The sequence below is a fragment of the Enhydra lutris genome, unplaced genomic scaffold (genome assembly GCF_002288905.1).
Source record: "Enhydra lutris kenyoni isolate GAN:26980312 unplaced genomic scaffold, ASM228890v2 scaffoldscaffold34, whole genome shotgun sequence".
Lineage (NCBI taxonomy): Eukaryota > Metazoa > Chordata > Mammalia > Carnivora > Mustelidae > Enhydra > Enhydra lutris.
This window is the reverse complement of record NW_019154118.1, coordinates 16,936,245-16,955,226: the sequence shown is the minus strand read 5'-3', so window position 1 is coordinate 16,955,226 and position 18,982 is coordinate 16,936,245. Positions and strand designations below refer to the sequence as shown.

The window sequence follows — 18,982 nt, the reverse complement described above, 5'->3', positions numbered from 1 at the left end:
TGAGCTGAAGTCAGACGCTTAACAGACTGAGCCATACAGGTGCCCCTGTCTACCGATGTTAAGTAATAACTTTTCTACTATCTGCTTTGCAGTCAGCTGGGTGCCAACACAATTTCTTGATGCCTTTTCTGCCACCTACCCTCCCTGTGTATTCTGCATTAAAAGACCATGAGAAAAATGTTTTTCTAGAGATGCCCAAGATTATAAAATGAGAGTTTTTAAAAAGACACTTGGGGGGTGCCTGGGTAGCTCAGTTGGTTAAGTGTCTGCCTTAGGCTTAGGTCATGATCCTGGAGTCCTGGGATCAAGCCCCACATCAGCCTCCCTGCTCAGCAGAAAGCCTGTTTCTCCCTCTACCCCTCTCCCTGCTCATGCTCTCTCTCTCACATAACTAAATAAAATCTTAAAAAAAAAAAAAAAGACACTTAGGATATCAAGCCAGATCTAAGGATGTCATATCCTAGAAAAACTCCAGCAAGTAATACCCCCAAATCATTTCCATTTTGCAAGCTGACTCTCAGAATAGATTAAATGTTTAATCAGTAAGTTAAATGAATGTTTTCTAAGGGGTAGCAAGAAGTTTTACTAAAGGAGATCACAGTGCTTCCCATTCAAGACTGTTTGAGGCTAGCCTTCCAAACATGTTTTAAGTAGGAGAAAGCTGTAAAAATTAAAGCTACACAATATCAAACCAAGTAAAGATAGTATAATCAATGGCTTAAAAGAGCTTGGAAATGTACCCAAGCATCTGGAGATTTTGTAATAAAGTTGCATTTTAAAATTAAGAAAGAAATAATTATTCAAGATACTGTGTTGACACCATAAGCTAGACATCTGGAGAAAAAGATTCAGTCATTCAGCAGATGGAGGCCATAACATGAGGCAGGTACTGTGCTCAACACTGAAAATAAGAACAAGGGGGAAAAATTACATAATCCATTGCCCTCATGGAGCTTACAGTCCAGTGAGAGAAGAAAACTATTAATAACCACAAAAATAAATACAAAGTTACAACTCCAGCAAATTCCACAACTGATCCCTTCCCATTCGCTTTAAACCAAAATGCATTCCACATGAAGCAAAGATCTAAATTTAAAAACAAAACCATAAAAGTACTTGACAAAAACATGGGTAAATATTTTTATAAGATTAGAATGAGGATAGAAATCACATGAGAAACCATAAGGTAAAAAACAGAAAACCTGACTACATAAAAATGTTTATATATTTTTTAAAAATACACAGACACATAAAGTCACAAGACAAACATTGAAATTCTTCTGTAATATTTTCAGAGGTAACTAATTTCCCTAATGTTCAGAAAGCTATTGTATAATTTAAAAAGGTTAAAAAAAAAAAAAAAAAAAAAACAGAAAAGTAGACAGAGGACACAGACAGTTCCAGGAAGAAATACAAATAGCCAATCAGCAAACTAAATGACAATTCACTATGAAATAACTATAAATTAAAATGAGGTTTTTTACCTGTCAGATTGACTTGCTAAAAAGATGGCTGGTTTCCAGTGTTAAAAAAACAGAGAGAGCACTGTGGTACACTCCTAGAATTGAGTGAATTAGCTTGGCCTTTCTTGGAGGGCAATTTGGCAACATTTATAAAACTTGAAGCATTCACACTTCAACGCAAGCATTCCTCTCCTAGTGGATTATTCTATTAAATTACTAAGAAAATGAAGCACCTAGTTTCAAAAGAAGATCCTAACATTATAAATGTCCTAACAGAAAAGAATACACAACTTTTGGGATGTTCACTCCAAGCAGGACCTAATAAAACTCTTACATTTGATTTTTTTTTATTTTAAAAATTAAGTCTGACTGAGTCTTTTGAATAGTAAATAATGCAACCACAAATAAATGGAATAAAAGAGAAACACTAGCACAAGTGTGCAAATATAAATGTGCAGAAACATTAATAGATGCAATGTGTGATAAAAATCAATAAATAAAAGCTGAGAACAACCCCAAACCTATCAATAGGCTGAAACTGAAATAAACTATAGTATTCCCCTTAAATGGAATACTCTGCAGCCATTAAAAAGATTGAGACGAGGGCAAAATGTACGGACATGGAAGATTATCAGAGATACACTATTTAAGTTAAAAAACAAGTAGCAAACTGGATATGTGGTATGATCTCTTTTTAATAAAAAATATAAAATGTTAACACATGAATAGGAATATCTGGTTATAAAATGTTAACCGTGTTTTCTCTGGAGAGGGAACACAACCGCTTCCTATGTTATATATTTGTAAAGCTTGATTATTTTGTAAGACACATGTATCAGACAGATACATATATAGATGTTTTTAAAGAGACTCTGAGGCTACAAAATGCCCTGGAAAAGGAAGAACTATTTGAAAGTGGGAGAAAGGGAAACAATGAGTAAAAAGAGAAGAAAATATTCACAACCAGAGCACATTATTTCAGAGTTAAAATAACCTGACAAATTAAGAAACCAGTGCATCAAAATTAAAAACTGTTATGCTACAAACAAAATCATCAAGAAAGTGAAGAGACAACACACAAAATGTGAGACTACATCTGTAAATCATATACCTGATAAAGAACTTCTATCCAGAATATGTAAAGAATTCTTACAACTCAACAATAAAAAGTCAAATAGCCCAACTAAGATACAGGCAAAAATCTAAACAGACACTTCTTCAAAGATCTACAAATCGTCAATGAGCACAGGAAAAAATGTCAACACCATTAGTCATTAGGGAAATGCAAATCAAAACCACAATGAAATACCACTTCACATCCCCTAGGATTACTAGATCAAAACGAAAGAACACAAGTTTTGCCAAGGACATAGAAAAACTGCCACCCTCATACATTCATTATTGGGGGGAATGGAAAATGGTGCGGCCATTTTGGGAAGCAATTCAGCAACTCCTCAAAAAGTCAGACATGGAGCTATATGACCCAGCCATTTTCCCTCTTTGGTATATATATGCAAGAGAAATGAAAACATATGTCCACACAGAAACCCGTATGTGAATGTTCATAATAGCATTATTCATAATAGGCAATGGGCAGAAAAAAACACAAATTGTCCACTAATTCACCAATGGATCAACAAAATGTAGCCTGGCTAGACAATGGAATATTATTTGGCCATCAAAAGTAATGAAATTCTGACATATGCTACCCCATGGATGAACCTTGAAGACACTATGCTAAGGGAAAGAAGCCAGACACAAAAAGCCATACTTTGTATGATTCTATTTATATGAAATGTCCAGAATAGATAAACCTATAGAAACTGATTAAGGTTGGAGGAAGAAGGCTGAGGAAATGGGTAATGACTGCGAATAGTTATCTGCCATTTCTTCTGAGGGGAGTGGAAATGTTCTAAAATTGATTGTGCCGGGACGCCTGGGTGGCTCAGTGGGTTAAGCCGCTGCCTTCGGCTCAGGTCATGATCCTAGGGTCCTGGGATCGAGTCCCGTATCGGGCTCCTTGCTCAGCAGGGAGCCTGCCTCTCTCTCAGCCTCTGCCTGCCTCTCTGCCTGCTTGTGTGCTTTCTCTCTCTCTCGTTCTGACAAATAAATAAATAAAATCTTTTAAAAAAAAAATAAATAAAATAAAATAAAATAAAATTGATTGTGCCGATGGTTGCACAACTCTGTGAATCTACTAAAAACAACGAGCTGAGGGAACTGTGTAATATGTGAGTTACATCTCAATAAAGCTCTTAAAATATATATATATGTAAGCAAAAAAGAAACTGGAAGCTCCATGAGGTTAAAGAAAACTGGCCAAAGAAAACTGTCAGCTACCAGAAATTAAATCTGCAAACACAGTACCTTGACTCCCACACCAATGCTCAACTCATTGCTATGGACTGCCTCGGGCAATCTGGATGGGCCCATAAGGTCCCCCAGAGAGCTGGAAAAGCAGAAAACACTGGTACTAGCACAAGAAAAAGAGAAATTTAGGTAGTAACACAACTGAAATGTAGTTTTAAAATTTAATAGGAGTCCCAAATGGAGTCTTGACCCCCCCCCAAAAATCTAACCACGACTGATATAAGAGGTTGTGACTCAGGAGAACAGTACCCCTTTTACGAAGAGCTCAATGAGAGCAGGGGATGGATGCAGCTGCTGACTGAAAAAGGAAGAAGGAAAATGAGATCAGAAGAGGCAGCAGGCTGCAATCACTGGCCACTCTTGTGCCCATGTCAGAGAGGCCAAGGAGCAACATGCTTCAAACAAGTTATTTTATTCGCAAGGGGTGCCAAATCCTTTACAGAGGTCCGAAAGTATCACCCCCAAATTCAATTATGTCCCAGGACTACTGTACACATGTAAGATCGTTATAGGTACACGATACAAATGCGGTACCTCTGCAGCTGACTAAGACACAGAGATCATTGCTGGGACACAACTGTCCCATTTGACTAGAATAACAATATCACACTGTTGATGGAGACAGGGAAAGTAAGCCAAGAACATGCGATCACTAAAAACATTGTTTTGAGGGTTTGGAAAAACGAGCTACCAAAAAAAATAAAAAATAAAATAAAAAACCCTCATCTATTGTCCGAACACTGCTTTATGCAATACCATAATGAACATTTTGACAGAAGGAAAGGACAACAGGAGGCAGGAAGCAAAAGAAAGAAGTAAGAATTCTTGCAGGTGCTCAACTAATCCAAATAAGAAACACACAGCTCTGCTCCTGTCTTCCACAATGAAAACAATTCTGTTTCTTGTGGCGTATGAACCAAGATTTTTTTTGCCAGGAACAGAAAACAACTTACTACATGAAAATGTCAACTTGTTCCATGGAACACTACCCTGGCAGTGAATAGATATAAACCTTTTAAACTAGAGAGACTGGCTGTTTCCTCACTAAATTCTTAACGTCACTGGCCCATTATCAAATTCAGTTCAGTTCATGCAAACTCTGACAGAAGTGGACAAAAATACCACCCTGAAGTATACCCTAGAAATAAGAGACTCTATAAAATATCTTGTCCCTAAATTCCTAACAACTTTCACTTATTTATACTCTTATGGTCGGACAGAAGCTCTCTTAACCCATCTCCACCCAACCAACCTGCCTAGATAACCAGTGCTTCCCCTTCACTGTGTGAAACGACTGTGTCCCGGAATGCAACCGGCCCCAGTGTACAGCCACTCTTGCTCCCTGACATTTCTGCCCCCACAGTGAGATGCATGCTTACCAAGAATGGTTTTTTCCCAAACCTATTTCTACCAGGTGCTCTTGTGATTACTAATGTGAAATCAGGGAGAAAAGAAAGGCCTGTTTCTATGAAAACTAAATCGAATGCTTAAAGAGACTTGGTAAAGTCAAATTAGATGTAGACGAGACAGATGTAAAAGACTGGGGGGGAGGGAATCATAAAACTCAAGAGGGATTCTGTACTCACACTGCTTCACAAATGCCTTTCCATTCAAGCTCTGCTTTTTAAAAAAAGCCAAACAAACTGGAAATCATAGACGATAAACTATGGGTATGTTTAATGCAAACAAGATGAAGGAGCTCCAATCAAGACATCAAGACACAAAGAAAGGCCTTGGCCCTACATCAAAAGATTAATCTGTGTGTTCTTTAAACGAATTGCAAAGAAAAGAGAAGGAGGGGAAACCTATAGGGTAAAACAAATTAAAAACAACAACAACAAAAAAAAAAAACTTTAAGGGATATCAATCAATTATAATGTACAGACTTTATTTAGATCCTGATTCAAACGTGTAAGTGGTGAAAAAAAAAAGAAAAAATATATATATGACATTTTAACACTGATTTAATGACAAGAAGGAATTACTGTTGTTTTAGGTAGGATGATGGTCCTGGTGTCATGTTTTTTGAAAAAGAATCCTCATTTGGAGATACATGCCAAAATATTTATAGATAAAATGACAGGATTCTATAAATTGCTTTGAAATAAACTAGAGAGAAGAATCGGGAAGGGGTACAGATGGAAGACTGGCCATGAGGTGGTATCAGCATGGGCTGGGTGCTGAGTCCATGGGGGTTCATTATACTACTCTCTCAACTTTTGTTTTCATTGAAATTTCCATAATAACCACTTTTAAAAAAAGATTAGTGAATGCCTATGTATATTTCAAATTAAAATACTAAAAGTATGTATGCATCATTATTTCTGATTTCCCTAGTTCATTTGTTTTTTGCCCCAATTAACCAAGCAAGTCATAATCCAAACTTATTGCCTAAGAGGTATTCTCCTGCAGATAAAGTAGTATATCGCCGGATGCCCAAAATACAGCAGTAATAACCCAAAAACATTCTAAGAACAATATCCCATATGGCCCAATTACCCTTTAAACCTCTTAACACATAGAGGACATAAGCAAATCCCAACACAATAAGGCTGCTGCATCACCATATTTATTCACAAAATTTCCTCCCTTACAATTTCCCTTCACCATCTTTTTACCTTTAAAAAGAGGGAGGAGTGAATTACAGCCTTCATTAATCTCTGAAATTCTCACTCAGGTTCACCAAAGAATAGTTTGTTTGTTTTTTTAGATAATTCATAAAGGCTTTTATTATTTATTTATTTATTTATTTAAAGATTTTATTAATTTCTTTGACAGAGACAGATCACAAGTAGGCAGAGAGGAAAGCAGAGAGAGGAGGAAGCAGGCTCCCTGCTGAGCAGAGAGCCCGATGTGGGACTCGATCCCAGGACCCTGAGATCATGACCTGAGCCGAAGGCAGAGGCTTTAACCCACTGACCCACCCAGGCGCCCAAAGAATAGTTATTTTAAAAGCCCGGGTTCAGGTAAGGCTCTCCAATGCAGGTTCGCATCTGGTTGGGAAAGGTAAGGGGGGAAAAACGATGATTCACCAGCGACTGAAAGGTAAGAGTCACACTTGCTCTGTTCTTCCTCGTCCAGGTTGGGTTCAGGGAAGGAATGTACAGGCAGCTGCTCTAAGTCCCTTTTGACCCGTCCTACAGCTGACACCCTAGGCTCAGAGGCACAGCAGGGCCTTGAAAGGCAGAGGGGATACAAGATAAAGGAGACTAACCCTGGCACGGCCTTTCTGGAAAGCAACGTGGCAAGACTGGTATCAAGTGTCTTGAAAACATGTGTACCCTCTGACCCAGTAATTTCACTTCCAACAATCTGTCCTGAGCAAAAAATCAGAAATGCATCAAAGACTTCACGTGTACAAAAATGGGCATCACAGAGAACTTGAGAGTAAAAAACTGGGAGGAATCTTCAGCTCTGAAAAAAGTTTCAAAAAATGACAGTCATCAGACAATGGAAGGCTATACACCCATTAAAATCAATTTTTACAAAGCGTTTCTAATGATGGGAAGATGCTTATAATGATAAAAGAGGAAAGAAATGAAATAGTATAATAATATGATCCCAACAATGTATTTTGTAATATTCATAACAGTTGCCTCTAGGTGACAAGATTAGGGTAATGAGGATTAAGTTTTTTCCCCTTTACTTCTTTAAAATTTCCTGAGTTTTCCCCAAATTTCTTCCATGAGCAAAAATTACTTTTGTAATCAGAAAAAAACAAAAACAAAAACAGGGCAAAGGGGTAGAAGAAAGTCCAGTAATAATCAGCTATCGGGCTGGAGTAAGAGTTTATGCTGTCTACGTCTTCTCTTCCTCCTCCATCAGGCTCAAGCTGTAAGCATTCAACTGCTCCTTTAACTTCACCTAGAGTCTACCCTGAAGAGAATAAAATTTATCTTCTTGTCCTCTAGGACTAACAGTTGCTATTTTTTTTTTTCCATACAGATGACACAACAAATACCAGTTGAATTACTCTATTAATGGTAAGGACCATTAAAAGTAACCCTTTAAGTTAAGAGCCAGTGACCCAAAGTCATTTTGTTTTTAAATCAGATCACTTTGTATAAAGAAAAGAACCAGAGGTAACTCAACACAGAGTTTAAAGTTATTTCAGGAAGTGCTAGCAGCCCAAGACAGACTAGTGGTGAGTCTGCAAAGGAAGAGAAGCTCCAGGGCAGAAGAGGCAAAGCCTGGGGTTGGCTAACCACGCTGAATACAGCACTGGGGGCTTCTCAAGGAAACAACCTACCCACAAGGAAATAACCTCCGGGGAGCCTGGATACCCAAGAACCTTCCCTTTAAAGTAAGGGACTAGAGGCGCCTGGGTGGCTCAGTGGGTTAAAGCCTCTGCCTTCGGCTCAGGTCATGATCCCGGGGTCCTGGGATAGAGACTCGCCTATCGGCTCTCTGCTCAGCTGGGAGCCTGCTTCCCTTCCTCTCTCTCTGCCTGCCTCTCTGCCTACTTGTGATTTCTGTCTGTCAAATGGATACATAAAATCTTTAAAAAAATAAAAAATAAAGGGACTAGAATTTCAATGGTGGGATTTATTCTAGATAGAGAGAACTTCCTGGTAATGAAAGTTTGAGATCTGCCAGAAATAAACTACTTGCCCAGAAAGCTTGTGGAATCTCCTTACCTAGAGATTTGTTGAGGGAAAAAAAACAAAAACAAAAACAGAAAATTACTTTTCTTTAATGTCTTAACTGGAGATAGAAAATTTCAGTCATAAAATTCTAAGATATATTAAGGTTATAAAAAGAAACTTAGCTCCCTTTTTTTAAAATCCTGATATCCATTCACTAAATGAGTATTTAAAGACATTGTAGCAGGCACTGAGACTACAGCAGCAGACAACAGATTAAAATCCCTGCCCTCATGGAGCTTCCATTAAATTATCACACTGTGCCTCCTAAGGAGCATTAAAAGCTACATTATTTTCTGTCTTTTTTTTAACTTTAAGTTATTTCTAGAAACTTCAAGCATGTCACAAACACCCTCTAGCATTTAGACTGATCCAGATGAGAGCTTAATAAATATTTCTGAAACAAGACTAAAATAAAAAGCTGTGCGGCTGACTACCAGGGTAGCAGGCAGATTTAACTTCATTATATACAAACTTGCACTTCTTGAATTTTGTGCCAGATAGCATCCATCCCTGGCTTTTGATAAATAATTTTTAAAAGTTTACTGGATGGGGCGCCTGGGTGGCTCAGTGGGTTAAGCCTCTGCCTTCGGCTCAGGTCATGATCCTGGGGTCCTGGGATCGAGCCCCGCATCGGGCTCTCTGCTCAGCAGGGAGCCTGCTTCCCCCTCTCTCTCTGCCTGCCTCTCTGCCTACTTGTGATCTCTGTCTGTCAAATAAATAAATAAAAATCTTAAAAAAAAAAAAAGTTTACTGGATGGATAGATAGGTGGATGTATGGATGGATGGATGGATGGAATGAAAAACTTCTTCCACAAAAAATCTCAGTCTTAAAGAAATGTGATCAGCTAACCTGAATCTTGGCATTCAGTTCTTCATAAGGGAGCAAAGGGAAGTAAAGCACACTGGTGGTAAGCATGTACATATTAGAGCTGAAACTAGGCAGAAATTTGAAAATTCTCAGAACTTCCTAATCAAAACCTAAATATAGTCTAAGACAACTAGCCAAAAGTATCCAACTGAGTGAGCGCAGCCCACACAGACAAGCTTGAACAGGCCATGGGTGTACCCCTCCTTCCTTTTCAGTTTCTAGGAAATGAGGCTGAGTATTCACGATCGGATTCCTACCTTTCTCACTAAACTCTGACATGACATAAGTAGCAGCCAGAGACTTCTTGTCTTCAGTGGATCGCACACCTCCTAAATAAATATATTTCTAAACAGAACTTCACCATGGCTCATCCAACAGGTTTGTAGTAGCTGAAGGAATTTTATTCTGAACAGATCCATTAACAAGCCTTTTCAAGCTAATTCATCCAAGGCTGTTGAGGCTTCTCAAAGACATTGCCTAGGCCACTTATTTAACAATTATTTATTACACTAGGACAAATATCCCTAAGAATGTACATAATTTTCATTCTCTGGATGTTATCAATCATCTACAAGATAGTGTAACTATATTATTATGCCAAGAGGGACCAACCTACTCACTGTTTGAAAGAGGCAGGGACTCACCTGGTGAGTGAGGTCCTTCACTTACTTAGGGAACAGGCATAGTAGCTCTTAGTAACCCCTACACCCAACATGGGGCTTGAACTCACAACCCCAAGATCAAAAGTTGCATGTTCTGCCAACTGAGCCAGCCAGGCACCCCTGGGTCTAACTCTTAAACCAGAAAGTAGAACCACGTAAGAGAAGTCCTAGATAATTGGTTCTCTTGGCCCTCACCTGTGTCATTGAGGGTATGTATCTTCTTGACCAGTTTTCTTAATGAGTCAAAAGATGGCACCATGCCCTAGAAATTGTTAGTGATCCGGTAAGGCGTCCATCTCAGTAAGGTCCTTCAAAGACAGACCAGACCAGACCAGCCCAAAGGAGCAAAAGTATAATTACTCATATTCCCTGGGAGTAAGCTAGATATAGTGGTGAAAGAAAACTATATAAGGCAGACTGTGTTTATGGTCATTGCCTTTTCTGTGTTCATTGCTTTCCTTTTTTTTACTTCCTTAGTATTTTGAAACACTTTTTTCTTTATACAGACTTATTTATTTTTGAGAGAGAGAGAGCATGAGCGAAGGGCAAAGGGAAAAGGAGAAAGAATCTCAAGCAGACCTCTCACTGAGCATGGGAGTGGTACACGAGGCTCAATCTCACAACCATGAGATCACAACTGGAGCGAAAACCAAGAGTCAGGTGCTTAACTGACTGTGGCACCCTGCCACCCCGTGAAAGGCTTTTTTGATGCCTCAGTCAAGTCAAGGGGGCAAGAAGGGGTGTTTGAGTAGGATTTAAAGGCCAAGCAATGCACCCATGGAGGACTGCTGGTAAGTGACAGAAGTGACAGAGTGAAATAATGCCAAAAGGACAGGTGAAATACAGTGTTGGTATATTTACTCTTCCTCTCTACTTGGAAATTTTTCCTCTTATCCTGGCATCTGACTTTTGGAATTCGTTTTACTAGAAATGCTAATCTCTTAAACTTCAATTAGTAGGTACATCTTGTTTCTTTTTTTTTTTTTTTTTAAGATTTATTTATTTATTTGACAGACAGAAATCACAAGGAGGCAGAGAGGCAGGCAGAGAGAGAGAGGAGGAAGCAGGCTCCCCGCTGAGCAGAGAGCCCGATGCGGGGTTCATCCCAGGACCCTGGGATCATGACCTGAGCTGAAGGCAGAGGCTTTAACCCACTGAGCCACCCAGGCACAAAAAAGTGTGTTCTTGGAGGTTCCAATGGCTTTAAAAATGAATGCACCAAAAAAATGAAAGGGAGTCTTTTTTTTAAGATTTTATTTATTTATTTGACAGACAGAGATCACAAGTAGGCAGAGAAGCAGGCAGAGAGAGAGAGAGGAGGAAGCAGGCTCCCCGCTGAGCAGAGAGCCCGATGCGGGGCCCGATCCCAACCCTGGGATCATGACCTGGGCCGAAGGCAGAGGCTTTAACCCACTGAGCCACCCAGGCGCCCCACATCTTGTTTCTTTAATAAAAGATCACAATGGGAAGTACAATGTTTTCTCTGACTGGAGGAGTCAAAGTAGAGTTAACTAGGAATAGGGATCCCTGGATTCTAATTCCAACTCTGCCATTAACTAACTGTAGGATTCTAGACAAATTGCTAAGGCAGGGGTGGGGGTTGATACCAAAGAGACAAAAATCTAATGGATAATTGGTCCAAACTACTTTAATTAGCCCCTAAAAGCCTAAGATTCTAAATTCCATGAAATCCATCTTTTTAGACTCTGGAAGACAGAGGTAGAATAGAACATGTCTAAGATCTTTTTTGTGCCCCTCCAAATCAGCAAATATTATTTGCTGTTTTTTTAACATGTTTAATTTATGTGGAAAATGTATGTCATTCTCTTACAGATGTGAAAGAATGTAAGTTGTTAAAATTGAACACCTCCTCCCTCTATCTGAAGAAATGCATTAGAAAAAGCATTTTTACCCTTAACCATAAAATAACCAGCACGAATTTTTAAAAACATAAACCAGATGATACCAGAGCTCTGCTGTGATATCCTCTGATGCCAATCCCATTTCATACTCAATTCCATCAAACGGCCTGTGAGACCTATATGATCTGGCCCCTAACTTTCTAACCTCACTTCTTACCATCCTTCCCTTGTTCACCAAGCTCTAGGCACCATGACCTTGGGTCTAATCTTTGGATAAACCAAGTTCATTTCTATCCCAAAACCATTGTACCTGCCATTCCTTCTGCACTGAAAATTCTATCTTCCAAGTCTTCCCAGGCTGGCTTTTTCTTATCGTTCAGGTGTCAGCTCAAATATCGTCACCTCTTGATTTTGGCTCAGGTCATGATCTCAAGGTTGTGAGACCAAGCCCTGCATCAGGCTCTATGCTGACGTGGCTGGCTTAAGATTCTCTCTCTCCCTCTCTCCTGCCCTCCTCTAAAAAAAAAAAATGAAATAAAATAGCCACAATCTATAAAATATCTATATACATATATCTCATCAAGATATTCCCTGACAACTCTATGTGAAGCAGCACCCTTCCCCAGCACTCTCTGGCCCATTTATTTTCTTCATGGTATCTACCACTGTATGAAGTTATGTGTTTACATGTTTCTTGTCTGTCTCCTTGCATTTGAAAGTAAACTCCAAGAAGTCAAGAGTTTTTTGTCTCTCTCGTTATTGGTAAATTCAAGAGCCCAAGATAGAACCTGACCCAAAATCTGGATTCAGTAAACACATGCTGAAGGAACAGATGGATAAGGGAAAGGTTCTATCCCTGTACAAAGGTATTTCTGATGTCTTTTAGAATTATAGAGGTTCTGGTGAGTAGAGAGCACTTCTTTTTCTCTTCAAAGCATCCATTTTGTTCCCTTTTATGCCGTGAACTAGAAAACATTCGCCAGATTGATGCTTGGAAAAAGAAAACAGCACTTCTGGCACAGAAATAACTAGTCTGGGCACCTCTGGCTTGAGCCAGATCTATGACTTTCTAGGGAGCTGGCACCAAAATCAGAATGTTAAAATAAACAGCTTTGATGTTGAAAGTGGAATAGTGGTATTTTGACTCTGGAGAAACCAGTCCAAATCAATCTTAGCTCTTCACAAAATCTCAACAAAGTTAGTAACCCCATCACAACTGTATCAAAATGAAGTCAGTAGTCTTTCAAGAGTCATTTCTAGATTATCTAAAGATGGAACTATCTTCCTCAAATGTATCTAGTGTAATCTTCCTTTCATTTTCTTCTTGATACAATTCTCTTCTCTATTTACAATGAATCTTGCTTTCGGCCTTCTCATGAGTGTAAGCATCATCTACTCTGCTCCATTAAACTCTTACTTAGAAGTGAAAATACTGCCCCTTGCCCGCACTGAGTCTTTCTCTTCATGGAAATGAGTTTGCACTAAACCATGCAACACACCCATATGTCATGGCTGGTCCACATCTGGAATGGGGTCATGGGGCAAAATGTTTTCTGTATATAATATTGAAAGTTAAGAATCCTGACCTTGGCCTTCAAAGTAGCACACTGTGCATCCAAATGCAAATGTATTCTTAAGTTTGTAGGAATATTTCTTCATATTCTCCACTAGATTTATTTTTTTTTTTTTTTTTAAGATTTTTATTTATTTATTTGATAGAGAGAGATCACAAGTAGACGGAGAGGCAGGCAGAGAGAGAGAGAGAGAGGGAAGCAGGCTCCCCGCTGAGCAGAGAGCCCGATGCGGGACTCGATCCCAGGACCCTGAGATCATGACCTGAGCCGAAGGCAGCGGCTTAACCCACTGAGCCACCCAGGCGCCCCTCTCCACTAGATTTAAGTGAATCTCTGGGAGTTGGGGGGGGAGTACATGCAAATCAACTCTGTTCCATCACCAATGTAACAAAAGAGTAGTTACACAAGCACACTAAAAATGCAGGACGGGGGTCGCCTGGGTGGCTCAGAGGTTTAAAGCCTCTGCCTTCGGCTCAGGTCATGATCCCAGGGTCCTGGGATGGAGCCCTGAATCGGGCTCTCTCCTTGGTGGGGAGCCTGCTTCCTCCTCTCTCTCTCTGCCTGCCTCTCTGCCTACTTGTGATCTCTCTCTGTCGAATAAATAAATAAAATCTTAAAAAAAGAAAAATGCAGGACGACCCAAAGCAAAAGCCAGTGCTAGTCACAGTTTGCATTAGACAAATCTCATAATTGCTTTAAAGAAGAAAAAAAAAGTTTAGGAGCGCCTGGCTGGCTCAGTCAGCAGAGCGTGCAACTTGTGATCTAGAGCTTGTGAGTTCAAGCTTATGTTAAGCATAGAGCTTACTTTAAAAAAACGTTGAACTAATGGAAAATTATGTTTTAAAATGTCAATTTCGTGAAATTACTCCATCGTCCACGGGAGTTCAATCCAAATAACTCAAAGTTGCATCTGAAATAACAGCTAACTCGTTTCTTTACACTGAAAGCATATCATGAAGATGACATCTACCTGCACAAAAGAAATGGCATACGCATTCACGGACTGTTCCAAACAGATGAAAAGCAAAAATAGGGTAGCTCTGTCCTACTCACCTTTCTTACTACAGAAGCTATTGCTGACATTCACCACATGCCTACTAGGTGCCAGGCACTGGTGTAGGACCTTCCCATATACTATCTTACTTAATCTTCCTGACACCCAAACTTGTGAGGGAAGTACTACTGTCATCTAATTTTACAGATGACCACATCCGAGCACAGAGAAGGTTAATCACTGACCCAAGATTACCCAGCTCCTAGGCAGAAGAGGATTCAAACCCAGGCAGCCTAACTCGAAGCTCAAGCTCTTACCACAAGCCAGTAGCAAGCACGTGATACACATATGTGTTGAATTCACACCTTATAATTATTTGAACTACGACCTGTATAGTCAGATACACATTTTAAAAATGCACACAACAAAAATCTACTCTTTGTTCCCATTCATCCAATTAGTAAAGGTATGATTAGGCACAGGCGACAGACTGTAAGCAATCTGAAGGCAGAATACTTTACAGTGCCCTACCAAAAGAACAGAGCCAGAGAATCTCAGATCAAGACTTCTCAAAAAAAGAAAAAGGAAAAAAAAAAAGGAAATCAAAGAAGGTAGGACAAAGACAGCCAGGGTGAGCTGCTGACCAAAGTGTGTCACAAATGCCCCTCCTCTCCTGAGACCTGTTCCGCAATGATGCCCCAGGCACCGCAGAACTGCCGGTATCAAGCCGGAGCCCACGAACCCCGTGCTGCAGAAATCAACAACCTAACAGGAAACTCTCTCCTCTTCTCTACTCATTCTCTTCAGCCCAGGGTCCTACTCCAGGAGGTCTGAGAGTTAACAGAATTTGGGAAAAAGCCAGTTTCACCACTTATTGTCGGACAGAGGGCAGTAGCTTAGTCAATACATGAAGTTTACTTTAGCCTCTCAGTCCTTGGAATGGATGGTGTGTGTAAGAAAAGGTGATCGTAAATACTTCCCTGATGTTCAGAAAGCACCGATTACCTACCCTCCTTCGACCAATACAAGTATCTTCTGAATTACCTGAGTCTGATGGTTAGACATGATTTTAAGAAAAGCCCTGACCATTCAGTGTCTTACAGGGGCAAAAGGAGAAAGAAAACAATCACAGACCTCTAAAAGATGAAACGAAAAATTATAGATTCTGGAAAGAGATGGGAAAAAAAAATAATAACTCTCTTTGGTTCCAAGTGACCTGAATGCAGAAGTAAAATAAAGGCTGCAGTGCATGGGAAGAAAAATCTATCTCCCTAAGCAACTGAAACGGCAGCTTCTGCGTCTACTAGTACCTAGCTAGGCACCTTCCTCGTCATTATATAACCACACCATGGCCTTAATAGGCCATCACACTGTATGTCAACAGCTGTTAGGCACATCTAAGCTGTCAGCATTTAAGAATCCCTTCCAAAGTGGATTCAGATAACCAGGGAGCAGGCCAAAATATGCTCATCGTTCACCCCAAGCACATGACAACTCCTTGGGAATCAAGCTTCACTCATGTCGTCAGAGTAATTTAAGCAGCACAAGATAGGGTGCTTGTAACTGTAACTAGGAAATTGCACTCTGCTACAGAAACACAAATGAGGGCTGCTGTGGTCCTCGCACACATGCAACTCATTGTCCAAGCCATCTCGTTCGGTCTCATTCAGGATTTCAAATATTTCCATACATACGAATTACATAACTGCACACCACAAATGATCAAAGATAAAAACCAACATAAACAGTGACACCCGTTTATAAACAAGCTAATGTTTGAAATGCTGCAGTCCTAAAGGACACCAAGGCCTCAGAGAAAAACCAAGAAACACACACACACACACACACACACACACACACACACACACACACGTGAAAATTAGAAAGCAAGCAGATCAGCCATAATTAGCCACTGGCTTTGCTGACTATGGAAGATAAAAATGTCTCTTTTATATATAAAGCCAAGAATCAACTGTTTGCGATTACATTTACAAAAACATACAACCCTGTCTGTCACAGAATTTTTTATCAATATTTTGGTGTATCCAAGGGCTGCAAGACACAAAATTATTCAATCGTAGATACCATAAACCAGGAAACCAATTAAGTTCATGGCGTCCATCCCCCGGAGGTCAGAGCAAAATAATCACAGGAGCTCAATGTGATTACTTAGAAGAGAGAGGGGGAGGTTAAAAAAAAAAAAAAAAAAGGAAATACTGAAACAAGGAACAAAGCTCTCGAACAACTAGGGTTGTTTATAAACATAACTTCGGTTAGGGAACAGTAAACAGAACTGTAAACACCTGGGAGCAGGGGTGGGGTGGGCAGAGAGGCACCAAAGTGTTCACTCAATCTAGTTCCCCTCAGGGTCCGAGGGTGACATCAGAGAACCCTGGACTTTGGTATCTCATTCAGCTCAGACCTGCGGACTTGAGGCCCTCTGATAAAAACTGACAGAAAGGCTGAAGGGGGCCCCCCAGAGGAAGTGAAACTGACCGATCAATTTTCCACAACCACCTACCCTGCCACCCTGGTAAAAAGGGCCCCTTGTAGGCTTTGACAGAAAGGAGGGAAAAGGGAACTCCAGCTTGTGAGTGAGCAGGAGAGAAGGCCCAGACAAGTTACTGGCTTCTGAAAACAAGCAAATGCCATAAAAGCAAAAACCAGGTCAGCAATGATAAGGGCTAGGCTGAGGAGGTGAGGAATTGATGTGGCTTTGGTAGGAAGCGACAGCAGCTATAAGGCTTCTTCATCAGGATGAAGGAAAACACAAACTGCAGATTTAGAAACAATGAATGACTACACTGAAAGTATTCATTCAAGTGAGAGATTGAGCAAAGCAAGAAATCTGGAGTACAAATGGGCTTTGTGGGTCCTCTCAAAACCAATTTGATTCCAATACTCCCAATGTAGAAGGCTACCCACATTTCCTCAAAAACGAATTTTATATGTAAAATCGTATATGTGTACTTATAGGGCTTCCTAATTGACCTTGGTCATTTCACTATTACAGCTCCACAAATCCCTTGAGAACCGAAGGGCCCAACCAGTGTAATCCTCCAGTGTCTGGGTTCCTCATCCACCTCCTCAGTCACCCAGGCTTTTCCCCCCACCGCTGAGAGCCCACCCTAAGCTCTAGAAAGTCCATGATTCCAGACCCTCCAACAACTAAAAATAACCAGTAACCCAGCTCGCCCAAATTGTTTAACCCCTGACTACCTAGTGCCACCATGAACCTGGGGAGCCCTGGGCCTCTTTTCCCTAAGCCCCTTACTGCGGAAAAGCAAAATAATTTTCTTCCTCCTTATTTTCCCATTTTCTTCATCGCCTCCTCCAACAATCTCGTCTGTCCTCAGGCTCCCATTCCTACCATCCATCAGTCTTAGACGATCAAACGCTGATTGACATCTGTCATAAGGTACCAGGTCCCTCACATCTCCTGGTACCCTGCACCCACCACACACCCCTCGTACATGCCCCTGGCGTCCTTGTTCCCCTCCTAACTCCCCCAGGCTGCCAGTTTACCCTTGTCTTCCCCATCCTGCTGGCCACATTTCCTATCCTCCTGCCCTCATTCCCTTAGGATTTCCTAATTGCTGGTTCCAGAGTCCTCTTGGCTTCCAGTCTCCGGCTCCGTGAGAGTTCCAAACCTCTTCTTCCAGTCACCCACTCCGCTACCCTCCGAAGAGCCCCGGCTGAGCACCCCCTCCCCATCGCCGGCTCCTCGGTCCCCCAGGTCTCCGCGCTCCGGGGGCCCCCCTGGCCCCCTCGGCCGCGGAGTTTACCCTCTCCGGGATCCCCAGCGTCCCCTACCTCCGGCTCGCCCCCTCCTCACTCCCCTCCGACAGCCCCCTCCCCGTCCGTGTCCCCGATCCCCAACGCTCTCCACTATCCCGAGCCGCGCTCGCCGCGCCGACCCAGCAGCCTCGCTGTCGCGGGTCCCTCCTGCCTCGCCGCACTCAGACGGACGGTCCCGGGCTGCGCAGCCCCGCAGCCACCCGCTCCCGCCGCGCCACTACCTTGGCCTTGGTGACGAGGTGCGTGGCCCGCTTGACCACAGCGAAGTTGCCCTTGCCGATGGTGCGGTCGATCTCGTAGTAGCCGATGCGGGCAGGCACCGGCCCGCGGGAGGCCGGGGCTGGGGGACGCGGCGGGCCAGCCGCCGGGGGCACGGCAGCGGGGGCGGCCGGGGGCCCCGGGGCGGGCGGGGGCAGCAGGCGGCCCGCCGGCCCGGCTCCCCCCGCTCCGGCCCCAGCAGCCCCGCCAGCTCCGCTCGCCGCCGCCGCCGCCATCTTGTTGTGCAGTGAAACCTCCCGGGCCGCGGGGAGCCGGCGGGGGGGAGGGGGCAGGGGGGCGGGAAAAAGAGGGGGGGCCTGGCTGACGTCACTCCGGGAGGCGGGGCGCCCGCGCCGCCGGGGCCCGGCGCCATGGCAACCGCGCGTCACGTGGCGACGCGCGTCACTGCCCGCAGCCATGGCAACCGTGACCTCACCGGCAAGCTCGACCTTCGCGCGTGGGCCCTGCTGCTCTGGCGGTGGCTCCC

The 18,982-nt window shown here is 42.1% G+C and overlaps 1 protein-coding gene across 3 annotated transcripts in view; it reads right to left on the bottom strand.

Annotated features, from left to right (window-relative positions):
• LOC111153707 (SIK family kinase 3) overlaps positions 1-18,731 on the bottom strand; it is a 238,523-nt gene extending 219,792 nt beyond the window's left edge. The window contains exon 1 of one of the 3 annotated variants that reach the window (XM_022512870.1): positions 18,459-18,731. In XM_022512870.1, coding sequence (XP_022368578.1) covers positions 18,459-18,731 — 273 coding nt within the window. The remainder of the gene's footprint in view (positions 1-18,458) is intronic. The other 2 variants (XM_022512874.1, XM_022512873.1) reach the window with 2 other exon arrangements.
• Between the last annotated feature and the right edge of the window lie 251 nt (positions 18,732-18,982).